The sequence below is a fragment of the Haliotis asinina genome, chromosome 3 (genome assembly GCF_037392515.1).
Source record: "Haliotis asinina isolate JCU_RB_2024 chromosome 3, JCU_Hal_asi_v2, whole genome shotgun sequence".
In the NCBI taxonomy this organism is placed as follows: Eukaryota; Metazoa; Mollusca; class Gastropoda; order Lepetellida; family Haliotidae; genus Haliotis; species Haliotis asinina.
The window spans coordinates 43,730,774-43,746,020 of record NC_090282.1 but is presented as its reverse complement, the minus strand read 5'-3'; the positions used below and the strand labels follow the sequence as shown (position 1 = coordinate 43,746,020).

General features: G+C 37.8%; 1 protein-coding gene across 1 annotated transcript; it reads left to right on the top strand.

Annotated features, from left to right (window-relative positions):
• Positions 1–76: 76 nt before the first annotated feature.
• Positions 77–14,967, top strand: LOC137278070 (SHC-transforming protein 1-like). Its single transcript, XM_067810154.1, has 13 exons — positions 77–175; positions 6,857–7,016; positions 7,862–7,932; positions 8,536–8,596; positions 8,876–8,995; positions 9,416–9,469; positions 9,811–9,989; positions 10,208–10,349; positions 10,531–10,636; positions 11,526–11,663; positions 13,176–13,315; positions 14,082–14,213; positions 14,550–14,967. The coding sequence occupies exons 2-13, from the start codon at positions 6,858–6,860 to the stop codon at positions 14,685–14,687; spliced, it is 1,440 nt and encodes a 479-aa protein (XP_067666255.1). The 5' UTR covers positions 77–175; position 6,857; the 3' UTR covers positions 14,688–14,967.
• Positions 14,968–15,247: the final 280 nt, after the last annotated feature.

Here is a 15,247-nt window from a genome sequence, read left to right as displayed (position 1 = left end):
CACATTATTTAACTACATCTCAATAACATTATTTGTAAACAGCTTACGAAATGCTACGCATGCGCACTGTCGTTCCGATGGATAACTTCCTGTTTATCTCGCCAATCCCACTTCCTAGTGTTGGTGGGATGAGTTAACGTACTGGGCCCTGTTTGCTTTATCGAAACACAATCAGGTAAGGTGATATGTTATACTCGCGACGATATGTTCGTTTATTTAGATAATGACATCGATTAGTGCCAGGGCAACTATTTCCTATTATGACATTGCTGAGAACTATCATTCACGTTATACTAAAAATAGATAGTTGCAAAATGTTCTATTTGTCACTTCAGTCAATGGTTTGATTGTAGACTGCACTCACGATCTCGACTATGATTCATTGAAGTCTGTCACGCTCGCCCATTTATTTATGTGATGCAAACAGTTTAAGTATAAGCAGTTGAGGTTGTGAATCTGAGACACAATTAAGAATGGGCTTTTCTAAACATTCCTGTAAACCAAGGTGAGTTTCATAAATTGTTGATGACATACGTATTAATTTGAAATTCCCCTGCCCTATCAATTTACCATTAAAGTCGACATGAATCTTATTTATCAAATTGTTATTTGCCTACTGATTTCAAGCTGAAACATTCTCTCATCAACCTCTCGGTCAAATGTTTTATTGCTAAACATTATATATATTTCCTCAAAACATCAGTCAGTACCAGCACTGCCAGCAGTGTGTAGATTAATCATTTCAGACAAGGGATCCTATAATCACCATCCTACACAAGAGAAGAAAATTTCAATGAACTATTCACTAGTCTAGTTAACATGTCTTGCACCTATCTCCTTAAACCTGCTTTTATGTCATTGGCCATTGTGGTCACAAGCTTGTTCAGGAAATGAAGTTATCTTACTCTGGATTGCCATCTTGATGAAGTAGTTGAGATAAAATAGAAGTTTGGATAGAGATTGCATTAGTTATATCCTGAACAGTATTTTATTGTTGCATGTTCTTCAGCAATTGAAAGCACAAATAGACAAGAGTAAAACAATTTGACATTTCTAGATGTTACTTTAGGGGCCTGTAGGCCTGAAAATGCTTTGCACAGATTGTAGCTTGTAGTATGTTTTCATGTTTGATGCAATTTCTGATCCATTTCAGTTGATTTTAATCATTGAACTTGAACTGAATCTGATGTGACATGATTGAAATGTTTCCTCAAAATCCAAAAACGTTCCCAGGGATTTTCAAATTTACTTTGGATTTGATGAGGAAATATTTTATTTTCTTTGTATCTTTTTTTTTTCATTAAAACTAAATATATTAATCATATAAGTGCCAGTTAGTGAAAAAAAAGTTTCAGATGTGTCACTAAATGGGAAATTATGGTGCATTTAGTTCTTGGATTAATCTGAATAATTATGATATTTATAACATATTTGGCAAACCACTTAGATGTCATATCAGATGCATAGTGTATACACACGCACACGTGTCAGTATCTTACTGATGATCTGCTCAGTCAAAGAAAATAATTGCAGTTTGTACTGATAAATTAATTACTAGGATTGAATCTTTTCAGTGGAATCCTTATAATGTTATTTCATTTGTAATGTTTAATATTTGAATGACTGAATACAACAATCACTTCAGTGCTGTATGGCCTGACCTTAGAAACCTGACCTACTGTGAGACTTCCATATGACTTTCCTTTTCGTGACATCACATGCAACTCCTGCCTTTCAAACCATGACACATAAAGGGTAAAATTTAGTAATCTCATTTTGTGGGTCAGTCAGGTCATGCAAGTTGTGATAATTCACCTTATCTGGGTCAAAGCATCCATTAATTTAGAGGTTCCCTGTTTCAAAAACCACTGATCCTTTATCAGATTACAACAGATAAGTAACCATCATGCATCAGTGGTTTTTAGTATTTGCTTGGAGTATTTGCTTGCTTTAGTAATTCCTTGGAGCAGTCTTCTGGGTAGATATTTATATTGTACAGTAGTTATTAGCACCCACAGGCAACACTCTGGCCAGCTGCAGACACTCCTGATATTTAGATATGCATCACTGCCCTCTGGATTAGGAGTTGATTGATTATGGAGTTCGGATTTATCTTGCATGCCATGTTATGTAATAGTTTTGAATGATGATAATGGTATTCACTATTAAGCTGTGCCTTCAAGGTATTTATTTGGTAAACCCACTCGTAGTAAATAGATTCCATTAATGCATTAGATCTCAAGCAATTGTTGGATATCAAGCTGAAAATATCAGGTATCAGGTGAGTGGCATTTTGTATGTATGGGGTTTTTAAAGTTAGTTCAATTTTCCTTCAGTACCCAGTGGAAAGGTTATAGCTGCAATCAACGATTTGTTTGTGGTGTTTTGTTTTTTCAAAAACTTTGATTAAAGACACATTGTTGCTATTTAAAAATCATGTTTATATTTTCAAATTGTCATTTAGTGAAACTTAAAGATCTTTGAATGTTTTGTAAAACTTGGCATAACTATATAGCAAATGTGTTATAAATATTTACACTGCAGTGAAATCATAAACAAATTAATTTCAATCAATTAATACATCATCATCATCATCATCAGTAAGTTTGTTCCTATACCATATTTTATGACATTGTGATTAGCTTGATTGTTTCTCAATATACTGATGGAGGTAATTGCAGAAAAAAAAACAAAGGTCACATTTCCAGTAGGTCCTATTAGTCAGCAGGAAATATCTGTACGTGATACCTGCAGTTTCAGCCTTGTTCAAGTTTAGGCTGGGACACTGTATGTGTGGTAATGTGACCAGATGTAACTTTAATACATTGCTGTCAGTGTTATGATGTAGTTTCAACTGTGTGGTTAGTGAAAGTAAATTGTGTTGGTAAGTGACAGGAACAACAATGTTGTACATTTTGTTTGCCTACCAATGTGTTTCTAATATTCATAATGCCTGTTTCACCCTGTTTGGTAGTCAGTTACTATACAACTGAGAACAAAGAATTCAAACAGATTAAATAAACAATAAATTTATGTGGTACATGTTCTTGAGTCAAGGGAATTGCTGACTAAAAAGGTGCAGTTTCCATAATATCTGTATTACTGTGAATGAGTGAGGTTAGTTTTACTCATCTTTTAGCAATATTCCAGCAATATCATGGGGATACCAGAAATAGGCTTCAACCATTGTACCCATGTAGGGAATCGAACCTGGGCCTTTGACAGGATACTAGGCTACCCCACCACCCCTTATCTGCAAGAGGATAGAATGTTTAGTTGTAGTTTTGTTGGACTATAGAGCTTTTGCATAGTCCAGTCCAAATTGCTTAACTAAAGTGACACCTGGTTCATAAAAAATGGTGATTACCATGCAGATCAGTGGCAGTTACAAGATTTCTGAATATGTGATTACGTTATGAATAGTAAGTTGGTGTTCATTTTAACATGTGTAGGAAGTCATTAGGGACAGACATTCAGTTAGCTGGTAGGCATTCTATCCAATACACAAGTAGTCAGTAGGCATTCTAACAAATACACATGTTGTGAATCGATAGTCAGTATCGTGACTACAAATAACTTTTGATCCTGAGCAGTTAAAAATATTTTATCGTGATACGTCAAGTCTAACTTTTCACATATAATCTTGTGTAAACACAGAGCGACTCCAAATCGTGGCAGCTTGTTACTATGTTTAGATGTAGTGATCATAGTACAATCTATCTAGTGTGTGAATGAAATCAGAGAGAAAAACAAACTACATCTCATGGCAGTAGAATTTACACTTTATGTCTGGTTATTTCTTATTTGTTGTGAGTTGGATTGATAATGTTATTTCAAACTTTTATGTCACATTAGGGTGTGGTTGTGAATGCCAGATGGGACTCAGCCCAACTAAAATACTAGAATCTGTATTTTATTATTCAAGAAAGTATACCCCCAGATATAACAAATGTTGCATTTGACCAGTTTCTGTTTGGCATTTTGTATTCATACATACAGGATTAGTCAGGGTCTTACACAATAAATGATAGGTGAAACTACTGTCAGGAGACTTTTTCCATTTTCACAACCCTATTGACAGACATAATATATTTTTTTCCTACAGGGTTACTGCTAGGTGTCCTGTGGTGATTTTACTTCTAGTCCCTGTACATGACAGTAATAATTGTAGGATTGTGTATGATGTGCCCAGTGACCTAGTTTTTGCTATATGCACTAGTTGGTAGTAGTTGAGTCATAGGACTGTTCACGTAATACACTTCCTGCTTCAACTGACTTTGGACTAGGCTACATCTTTCTGACTGGGACAGTTCGCCAAGCGGAGCATTAAGGAAATCACTTCTGTCTCAGCATTGACACAACACATTGTGGTTACATACCAGGTCAGTGTCGTGCTGGGGGATATATACTGTGGTGAAGAGGTATTTATGCTGATTTAGTTTTTCAGTTTAGCGCGTTTCACTAAATGGATGTCAGAGGTGTAACTATGGTAACCATCGACTGATTTCATAATTTTATGGTTGCTTTGTTTATACTATTGTAGAATATATGTGTTTGGAGTAGGGCTGGGAGAGGCAACTGAGGTACTCATGTCAGGTGTGTACTGAGGAGGACTATTCTTTCATCTGTTGTTAAAACAATAACAATGATGTATTTGCCTGCCAATTCAGTATTTTCTTGTGCTCTGATGTATTCATGTGACCAGCATGACATGTAATTTCATTTTACTGTGTTCACATGACCAGCATGACATGTCATCAGTTGTGTTGTATTCATATGACCAGCATGACATGACTTCCAGTTGTGCTCAACTGTATTCATGTGACCAGCATCACATGTCATCTAGATGTGCTGTATTCATATGACCAGCATGACATGCCATCTAGGTGTGCAGCAGTCATATGACAGTGTTGCATATCATCTAGGTGTACTCTGCTGTATTCATATGGCCAGCATGACATGCCATCTAGGTGTGCTGTAATCATATGACCAGCATTGCACATCATTTATTCTACTTTATACATTTGACCAGCATGACACATCATCTAGTTGTGCTCTGCTGTATTCATATGATCAGTATGACATGTCGTGCATTTGTACTCTTCTGTATTCATATGAACAGTATGGCATGTCATGTAGTTGTGTTCTGTTGTATTAACACAGAATGACCAGCATATCATGTTTTTTAACTGTGTCTCAAGCATGACTCACATACAGACAATTGTTACTAACCGTTATTACAGTCATGATTTCCTCTGTTTCATTTTCACATTATTTAAGAGGGGGTGGAATGACGGGGGGAGTTATGTAGCCACCATGTCCTTGTTGTAGTAAGCACCAAGAACAGTCTGCACAAGAATTAGCATGTAGTATCATAACTAAAATCATCCCACTCCTCTAACAAGGCTGTATTCTTGTAACCCTATAGTCCTTAAAAATTAGTAATGAAGTAATCATTGTCAGTCACTGTGTATGGATATCTGACAAGTCTCAGAACATAGTTGTCTTTCCATTACACTTTGGAACTTCTTGTTCCAGTTGTGATACGCACGTTTTTATCATAGTTATGGAGCCTATGTCTGCCTCAAAACCCACATATGTTTCCTCATGTATGTTCACTGACTACCATGACAATGCTAGTTGTTACTGAATGCGACCTTCATGTACGTCAAGCGTTGACAGATGTGCTACTAACGCCACTAAACAATGGAACTGTATTGTTGAACTGGGTTACCAACAGGAAGTTGTGATGTACCCGGTAGCTGAAATATTTATGAGAATTGTGTAAACAGAATGATATTACATGACAGTAGGACCATCAGAATACAGAAAATCGATAATGCCAACCCTATTCAACCTTGGCACATTGTCAAACAGAGAACGGGCAGTGGTACACCATATAGCCTAGTGGTTAAAGCATTTGCTCATCACGCTGTAGACCAGTGTTCGATTTCCTGCATGTGGCCTGTGTGACTTTGTTTAATTCAGTACTACTAAGTCCCTGTGGGATGCTGGACTAGAACAGGTCCTGTATTACTATTCCCACTGGGGATGCTGGATTAGAAGATGTTATGTGTGACTTTGATTCAGTGTTACTAAGTTACTCAGTCCTAGCTGAGTAACTTGTCCTGGATGACTTAGTTGCAGTATTAGTAAGTGTCTGTTGGAATGCTGAGTAAGAATATGTACTCAGCTGGATATGCTTTTGATACAAGTTGACATAATGGATCAGGTGATTAGGACCCATGAATGTCCCGGGGTAGAATAGGCCTTCAGCAACCCATGCTTGCCATGAGACCCGTGAAGGTCCCGGGGTAGAATAGGCCTTCAGCAACCCATGCTTGCCATAAAAAACGACTATGCTAGTCGCAAGAGGCAACTAACAGGATCGGGTGGTCAGACTCGCTGACTTGGTTGACACATGTCATCGGTTCGCAATTGCGCAGATTGATGCTCATGTTGTTGATCACTGGATTGTCTGTTACAGACTTGATTATTTACAGACCGCCGCCATATACAGTCAAGTCTCGTTAATCCAACACCGTCCATTGCACAGCAAACTGTTGAATTAATGAGGATGTTGGACTAAATACATGAGAATAAGTTTGTTACTAACAAAAGTGTCGGATGAAGCTGATTGTCGGATAAACAGAAGTTGGATTAATGAGACCAGACTGTAACTGGAATATTGCTGAGTGCAGCATAAAACTAAACTCACTCACTCACTCAGGTGATTAGCCTGTAGGATGTATCTGATTCGTATCCAAACAGCATGAACCGTAACTCATAGTTACAATTGTCTAGTTCAGACAGGGTGTTCTTTCATAAAAATGATAATGCTTATCTTCTATTCCAGCATGGCTGGTGTGATGGACAAGCTGCGGAAGAAAAACAAGTCTTCTGGAGCTGCATCAGAATGGTCCCGGACAGGAAGCTTCCTGAACAAACCAGAGATAGGCTGGATCCACCCGGACCAACAGCTGGAGCCTGATGCAGGAATCTGCTATGGAGTCAGGGTAAATGTGACATGTTTGTTTAACCCCAACACCACTGGTGTCATTAGAAGAAGGCATGAGTTCTGAAAACTATGTTGTTTTTTTGTCTTGTGAGACCACCCTTACAGGACCCCTGTGGACCCTACATCCAAGGGCAGATAACTCTAGACTATAACCTAGTAACTCATGCTGTCATTCAACCAGCAAGATATCCATATCGACTAGGGTGTTGAATTCCTGCTAGAGCTAAGATGAGTGGTTCCGAAACAGCTACTGTATGTATGGTTCTTTCTTTTCCCCACATGGGCGATGTAGAGTTTTAAAATTTTTTCATTCATCTGTTGTTGTAAAATATGCCTGTTCCTGTCGGCTTACTGTGTGCTTGTCAAGATGGCGGATGGATACCTTAGCTATACTTAGGAAAGTGAGGTACAAGGTTATAGTCTGGAGTTACCTGCTTTGGCTGTAGGGGGCCCTGTAGGGGTGGTCTCACAAGACAAAACATAGTTTTTTGTTTTGTAAATATTTTTTTCAAATACTGTTACAACTGTTGAAGGGATTAAAAATGGACATTAAAATGCTTATATGTTACCCACTACATTCAAAGAATGAGAAACTGCAACAGGTTAGTTCAAGTTTCTTTTGACTCTTTCTTAACAAACACAAATATGTTTTAAGTTTTAAGTTATTGCTAGTTGATATAATTTCTAAATCTAACATCCATTGAGTGCTTTAGAGGTGTGTAGAAGGTACTTATATGATATTTTCTTGAGGCTTCTTGAAAATGAAGTAACATGCATTTGTTCAGCATAATCAGTTTATTTGATAGACTTTTCTATGATGGTCTGATTGTTTTCTGTTGCCAGTATATTGGTTGTATAGAAGTGAAGGAATCGATGAAATCTTTGGACTTCGAAACAAGAACAACACTCACAAGGTAGGTTTAATCTCAAAACACTTTTAACTATATAGGACACTCTGTAGGAAATTGTTACCAAATTTGCTTTTCATAGTTCTCTTAAGAATGAATAAACTCACACTTTTTGATTCTTTCACCATTAATTATGAGAGACTTGTGGTTGGTCTTAAGGGAACACCAAATTCATTCTTGCAAAAATGGCATGGCTAATTAATACTGAGCGATTAAAAGTTGCCAAAAAGTCACTCTCACCCAACAACAAAAACCACAGTCAGGTTATGTAACTCAGTTGCCAGAGCACTGCTGGTTCGACACCTACCTCACTACTAAGATAGAAGATATGCTATTTAGATTTGTTTTGATTGAGTTAAAAAATTAAAACCACTTATTAATTGTAGTAAATGGTTTATGACCTAAAGGATTTTGCATGACAAAATTAAGACCCATTCTACCTTGGATCTTCATGGGGTCCTCTTGTGTTTGACCTAGTATTGTTCAAAATACACACAGAAGGAAACTTTGCAAACTAAACATTATTATTCTTTGCTTTGACTGAACTATTAAATATTGTCAGTTTGGATGATAATAATCAGTGACAGAATTGTATTGGTTCTGTTGCAGAGAAGCAATCAACAGAGTAACAGAAGCAGCTGGGCTCAAAACAGCATCCAAGAAGCGAAAGGTTATATTTATTCTTATGTGAATATGATATGTTATCTATCCATGTACATAGGTTCTTTTACAAAAAAATACAATTCAATAAAAAATGTTGCAACTTTACTGGCCGAATACAGAAATGCTGTCCGCTTTTTTAGGAAAATTGTGATATTCAGTTTAAATACTCTTTATTTGATGGTGTGAGATATGTATATGGCACTTTATGATTATGTTGTATTTTAGGTTACATTTATTTGATGGGATGCAATATATATACAAAGTTCATGATTATGTTGTATTTTAGGTAGAAAAGAAGATCTTGAAAATGATCGGTGACAATCCATACATGCAGTATGCTGGATCTAATGTCAATCTTACTATCACTGTGGAGTCCATTAATCTTATGGTCATGGAATCAGGGGAGGTAAGCAGCCTTCATTGTTGCAGACCACTACAGAGTGTTGAGTAACCTTACTTATGTGCATGGATATGTGTTGCAGAACAAGGAGTTTGGATCATGGCATATTTCTTTGATGACGGATCGTTTATATTTTATGGCTAGGGAGTGATGATGATTTTAGGTTTGCATGTGTGCGTGTCTGTCACCCATTTTGTTCTGGGTAGGCAGGGGTCATCAGTTTTGAACGCACGTGTTAGTGTATCGGTGGTTCATTCACACTGTACATGCTTTTCCATTAAAAATCCTCATCAGCACCCCATCTCACCCCCAGCCCACCCCCTGAGCCATATGTAATGAATGGTCCCTAGTCTTGTGGTTATTTTTAATTCATGAAGAATTTTGTTTTCTAAAATGTTTTCTGCATCATCAGTTTTCTTTTCACAGATTATTGCTGACCATCCCATGCAGGTTGTGTCGTTTGCATCAGGAGGGGATGCTGTAAGTGGCGAACAACTTCATTGTACCCACTCACTGTACTATCATATCCAATGTTGATCAGAAGATAACAGTGTTGAGTCATAGAGATTATGTTTTACTGCAAACAATGATATATTTTAAACAAAAGGTCCTTTGAAATTGGCATAACAACATCTTTTAGGTACTGGGAATCCACTCTTCTAATGTATATTGAAATAAGAATAATAGTGACAGTGTTGATCAATTCACTAAGGCCACAATGACTGAACTGTTAGATTTTCATCAAAAGTTTTCTGAAGTGTTGGGTGGAAGTTCTAATTTCACTGAGCAATTCAAGGCATTAATGGGATCGTTTTTTTCAGGAAACATTAGATTTTGTGGCCTATGTTGCCAAGGATCCCCAGAAGGGCCGAGCTTGTCATGTGCTCGAATGTGGGGGTGGACTAGCTGAGGATGTGGTCACCACAGTTGGACAAGCCTTCGAGCTCCGCTTCAAGCAGTACCTCAAGAAACAGCCTAAGGCTGTACAGCTACCAGACAGGTGAGATCTGCAATGTGATGGTGATGATAATGTTGATGAGGATTGTGTGTGACAGTTATGACAATGGTAGATATATGACAAAAGTGGTAATGTCATTAATATAATGGGTAGGGGGTGGAGTTACAGATTGAGTGAATACAGGGGCTCTTACATTGTTTTAAGCAGACGTTTTATGTCAGTTTCAGCGAAAGCATCAGTGTATATTTTTTTGTTTTTAGACGAGAGAATTCTAGTTTTGACAACAGTAAATGGGGCGACGAGGAGGAGTACTACAATGACCACCCTGGGGCCTGTCCCCCCTCTCCCCCTATTCCTGAGGTCCCCCCAGTACCTGAGTACAAGTCTCCTACCAACGTACCTGTGAGTTGCTGTAACATATACTTGCATGCATTTGAAAGATATCTGCTATGTATTCATTTATATTTAAACACATCATATTGTAAGAACAAGAAAAATGGACCATTAATTCTTTGAAAAACTCAAATCTCACTTGCAGGAACTTGTAGCTATGATGAAATCAGTAAAGTGTTCTTGTGTACAGGTTGGTCTGTATGCATCTGTGAAGGACCGCAGTGAGAATGGTGTATATTCTGAGACCCAGGAGGGGCAGCTGATAGATTTGCGTGACACAACATATGACAATTCAGGTTCGTGCAGTATCTTCTGACTGTGACTTTTCAGCTAAAGACACCTGCTGTTAAATGGAATTATAAATTTCAATGAGAAGGAAAGAAAAGTAGAACATCCTAGAATCAGCCTTGGTGGAATGGGATCAGTATTCAAAGAGCCTTGGTACTTTATTTGTCCAAATCAAGCATACAAGTATCCCGTGATTTGCTTCCAGATTTAGTTGTCATGAAACTAGGTTACAGGTACAGTGTTGCAACCAGGCTGTGTGTTTGTGGGAGTCCCTGCTATAAATCTACATCTCCTGCAAAAAATGAAAACCAATGCTTGACCTGTCATGCGATATGAATGACCACATACCTATCATATTGTGTCCACTCATTCAACTCATGTAGGTCTCTTGGAGGCGTTTACATACCACAAATGAAAAGTGCCTTTATTAAATATATAATTAATATATAATTAATATATAATTAATATATAAACAAGACTGTGAATCTGTTTCTTAGACCAAACCAGTTTAATTATTCTCTCTTTTCATGACAAATACCTAAAATGGTTATTTGACCGATATTGTTGTGACGGCATCAGCATTATAGTCAATATCTTCCATCAGTATGTGATCAGCCCTGCTTGGTGTCAGGTCCCCATATTTTGTAACACTAACGGTTACCTTAATCCCAGATTCATTGATGCAACACTGAGTTAGAGGCTTTGATGGATTTGTTTCAAAAATATAGTTAAGGTGACATTAACTCATGTAAGCCATGTGCATTTGAGTATCTGTTACATTAGGCTGAATATATCTCTGGGTAAATATTGGAAGTCATTCTGTTGTAGTTGAAAATTCATAGACTCTATATTGTGTGATTCCCATGCTGTTTTTGACATTCAGTGCTTGTTCTGTAGGAGCTGCATCGGCATCAGACCGTCTGTTTGATGACACAGTGTATGACAACAAGGAGAATGGTGTCATCTATGACAACAAAAACAATGTCATGGAAGAAATGAATGAAGAAGGAAAAGCTGCTGATCCTTTCAATTTGGGTAGGTAGAACATATGTCAGAACGTTGGTATCTCTGCAGTTCCCCAGGTATATACCACTGATCTGCCAGGATGTCAGGGGTAACCTGATGGTTAAGGCATTCACCAATTTCAAAGTCAAAGTGAAGACGGATGTTTGATCTGCCACAAGGGAATCCCATTTTGGTGTCCCTTGCTATGATATTGTTGGAAAATAGTTAATAGTTGCATAATTCCATACTCACTCACTCACTCACTCACTCACTCACTCACTCACTCACTCACTCACTCACTCACTCACTCAGGATGTACTGGAACATAAAACATTTGTTGTAAACTACTAACCAGTCTATGTAAATTTATCCTCAGTGCTTTTCGTTACACTCCACCACAGAGTCTAACGAAACCTTATGAGAGGTTGCATCAGGTATCCTTTGAGACTGACAAATCAGAACACAGCTTACGAAATCGCGAAAGTGGACATTCACACATACCTTTTGAACTTTTTATCTCGAAATGGTTCGTACCCGAACCATTCCGAATGCTATTAATCATCACTTCCGGGCGATGCACCCTGCGCATGTTAAAACCATGAAATCGGTGAGTAAACAGTCCCTGAAAACAGTGTGTTTGGCAATATTCAAGGATGCCATCTTGCGGAAATATTTTTATGGTAACCATGTCAACAGAACCCCCAAAGCGTATATACAGCTGGTCAAATAACTGTGCTATATACAGATTTTTGTTTGTGGAGAGATCTGTGTCGGTAACCTGAATATTTTGAAAGTCCCTCCTATTGCGAAATAGTAGCCGTTGTCTGACTGATTAAATCTATTAAACCGTCTCGTGTTTGATTGGACGTTATAGGTCGCTCAAAGGTTACCTGACGCGACCTTCTCCTAGGTTTGTTAGATTTAGCGGTGGAGTGTAATGAAATACACTGAGACTAAGTTTACTTAGACTGACTACTAACCAGCTTCTGGAATACCAAAAAGGTAGTCAGGACATGTTTGGCTGTATTTCTAGTAACTAATTGAATAATATTTTTGACTAGTTCAACAAATCATTTCCAATTTAGCAAAATGTAATAGCATTCAGTTCCATTAGTTGCTGAGAAGTCCCATCAGTTATTTTGCTTCAATAACATATCTTTGCATGAAGCTCTCACCAAACCTCCTTGTTTGCTGCAGCTACATCTGCAACAGATACTGGTGATTTAGAAGTCTTGTCACTGTTTGAATGTATAAACAGGTGTATTATAGCAGAGTGGAAAGAGCTGAGTTTAATGATGATGGAAATGCTGGATTATTATCAAAGGAGTTATAAACAGGCTGTCTAAATGTTTAGACTTTTTTTTTTAAAAGTATGAAAATTACGACCCTCCCTCCATAGATGAATAATTTTATGCAGTTTGGCAACATTATTTTCTTATGAAAGTTTGAAGTTAAGACTTCAACATAGAAATGCTGCGATCAAGGTGTAAAAGCTTTCAGGAAGAGATCCTAACTTTACGCTATCTATTTCCTCCTTTCCAGGTCAGTTTGATTCTCACCTGCCCAAGTCGCCTGTGACAGACAGTGTTCCAGCAGCAGGTGCCCTCAAGTCCTCCAATGGCACTCTCAGCTCTCCACCAATATTTGAAGAGTGGTTCCATGGCAACATTGGTAGGAAGCAGGTAATCCCAATTCCAATACTTGGTGTGTCAGCTCAAATACTCTTTTGTGCAAATGTATTTGTCCTGTAGCATTAGAACTGTGTCATTTCTTTTTACTGGTAAATTGTTCCTTTCAGTTCATCAGTGTATTGATGGCTGAATTACATGTGTGTATTTCCAGTAGTTTTGAATAAAGCAAGCATTGTTGAACTGTGATCAGGAATTGTTTGAATTGCCAAGATTGTGTGATTGTTGGAAACACTGCAAATTTGTCATGTAGTGGGTTTGAAGTGTGCAGATTTTCAACATGAGTGTTCAGATGCATTTTTTTTTGTGTTTGGTTTTTTTGTTTTTGAAGAGCGTTATACATCTCAGTACAAATGCTGCATATCTAACACCAGGCTATATTTCAGTTGTACCTGTTTATGGTGATAGCAAACCAAGTACTATCTTCCAAACAAGGCTACCCTCTGTTATGCCTGTTAATGATGATTGGAAACCAATTGTGCAAGCACTACCTTCCAAACAAGGCTACCCTCTGTTATGCCCATTTTTCGTGATAGCAAACCAAGCACTACTTTCTAAACAAGGCTATCCTCTGTCATTATGCATGTATATCGTGATAGCAAACCAAACACTAACTTCCAGACAAGGCTACCCTCTGTTATGCCTGTTTATGATAATAGCAAACCAAGCACAACCTTCCAAACCAGTGACGTGTAGCCAAATATTTCCAATGTTGGGTAAAAATTAGGTAGAAATTTGAATGTGACTTTTATCCCTGCAGGCTGAAGAGCGACTGGAGCATGATGGTGACTTCCTGGTACGAGAGAGCAGTAACAGTCCAGGGCAGTATGTGCTGAGTGGTAGACAGAATGGACTAGTCAAACATCTGCTTCTTGTTGACCCAGAAGGAGTGGTGAGTCCATCAGATGAAGGGGTTTCCTTGCTTGGTCAATATATATGCCATTCTCAACATTGCTTGGATGATGAATCTTGGGTCAAGGGCATTTATCATAGTGAAAAAAGAGATATGAGACATGGTAATACTGAGTTTTGTTGTCTGAGGTCATGCACAAAATGATGAACATGATTATTTAAAAGACTTTAGTCGATTCTAGAATTTATCTTTATTCAGTATCATTAACCTGAACAAGGCAAGACCAACAGATATTATAAGTTTGTTTTGGTAATATTCTTATAAGATCCACTCATCTTTTTCTCTTGCTATATGTTTGATATTCTTCTTTTCCAGGTGAGAACTAAGGACTTCATATTTGACAGTGTGACTCATCTCATTACCTACCACCGGCAAAATAACCTACCTATTGTCACACAAGGCAGTGAGCTCTTGCTTGTTCGACCAATCAAAAATAGCATTTCAGCAATTTAATGTTTTTGCTGAAAGCAGCAGTATTGCTGAACAGGAAAGTGGAAGTATTATGTTGTCTTCCAGCAAGAGTAAACCAAATGTAAACCGTCATGTATGGACTTAATGCAAACCCCTTGTGGTATATGCCATGTTAACACTGAGTGATTCAAATACTGACCATACACCATTCATGTAAATCATAATACAAACAGGATTACTAACCTTCTGCATACCATATGGTATGCACTTCATGTAGGAATCATGGTTTAAGAAATTGGTGTATACCATAGTTTGATCAAAAGAATGGACTTTAATGTTTTAAACCATGGCTTAAAACTACAGTGTCACGATTGGTTTGCCTGTATGTCTGAACTGTTTCTTAAAAATTTTCCAGGTGAGTACTAAGGACTTCATATTTGACAGTGTGACTCGTCTCATTACCTACCACCGGCAAAATAACCTACCTATTGTCACGCAAGGCAGTGAGCTCTTACTTGTTCGACCAATCAAAAATTGCTAGACAGTCTGGTTCCAGTCATAGCCGACAGTATGTTTTAAGCTATGGTTTGACACCATGTAAG

What these genes read in the sequence shown, in the direction of transcription:
- LOC137278070 (XM_067810154.1), top strand. Translation starts at nt 6,858, where the DNA reads ATGGCTGGTGTGATGGACAAGCTGCGGAAGAAAAACAAGTCTTCTGGA. An exon ending in GAATCTGCTATGGAGTCAGG is followed by an intron (nt 7,017 to 7,861) that starts GTAAATGTGACA and finishes TTCTGTTGCCAG; the next exon opens with TATATTGGTTGTATAGAAGT. An exon ending in TTGTTGACCCAGAAGGAGTG is followed by an intron (nt 14,214 to 14,549) that starts GTGAGTCCATCA and finishes CTTCTTTTCCAG; the next exon opens with GTGAGAACTAAGGACTTCAT.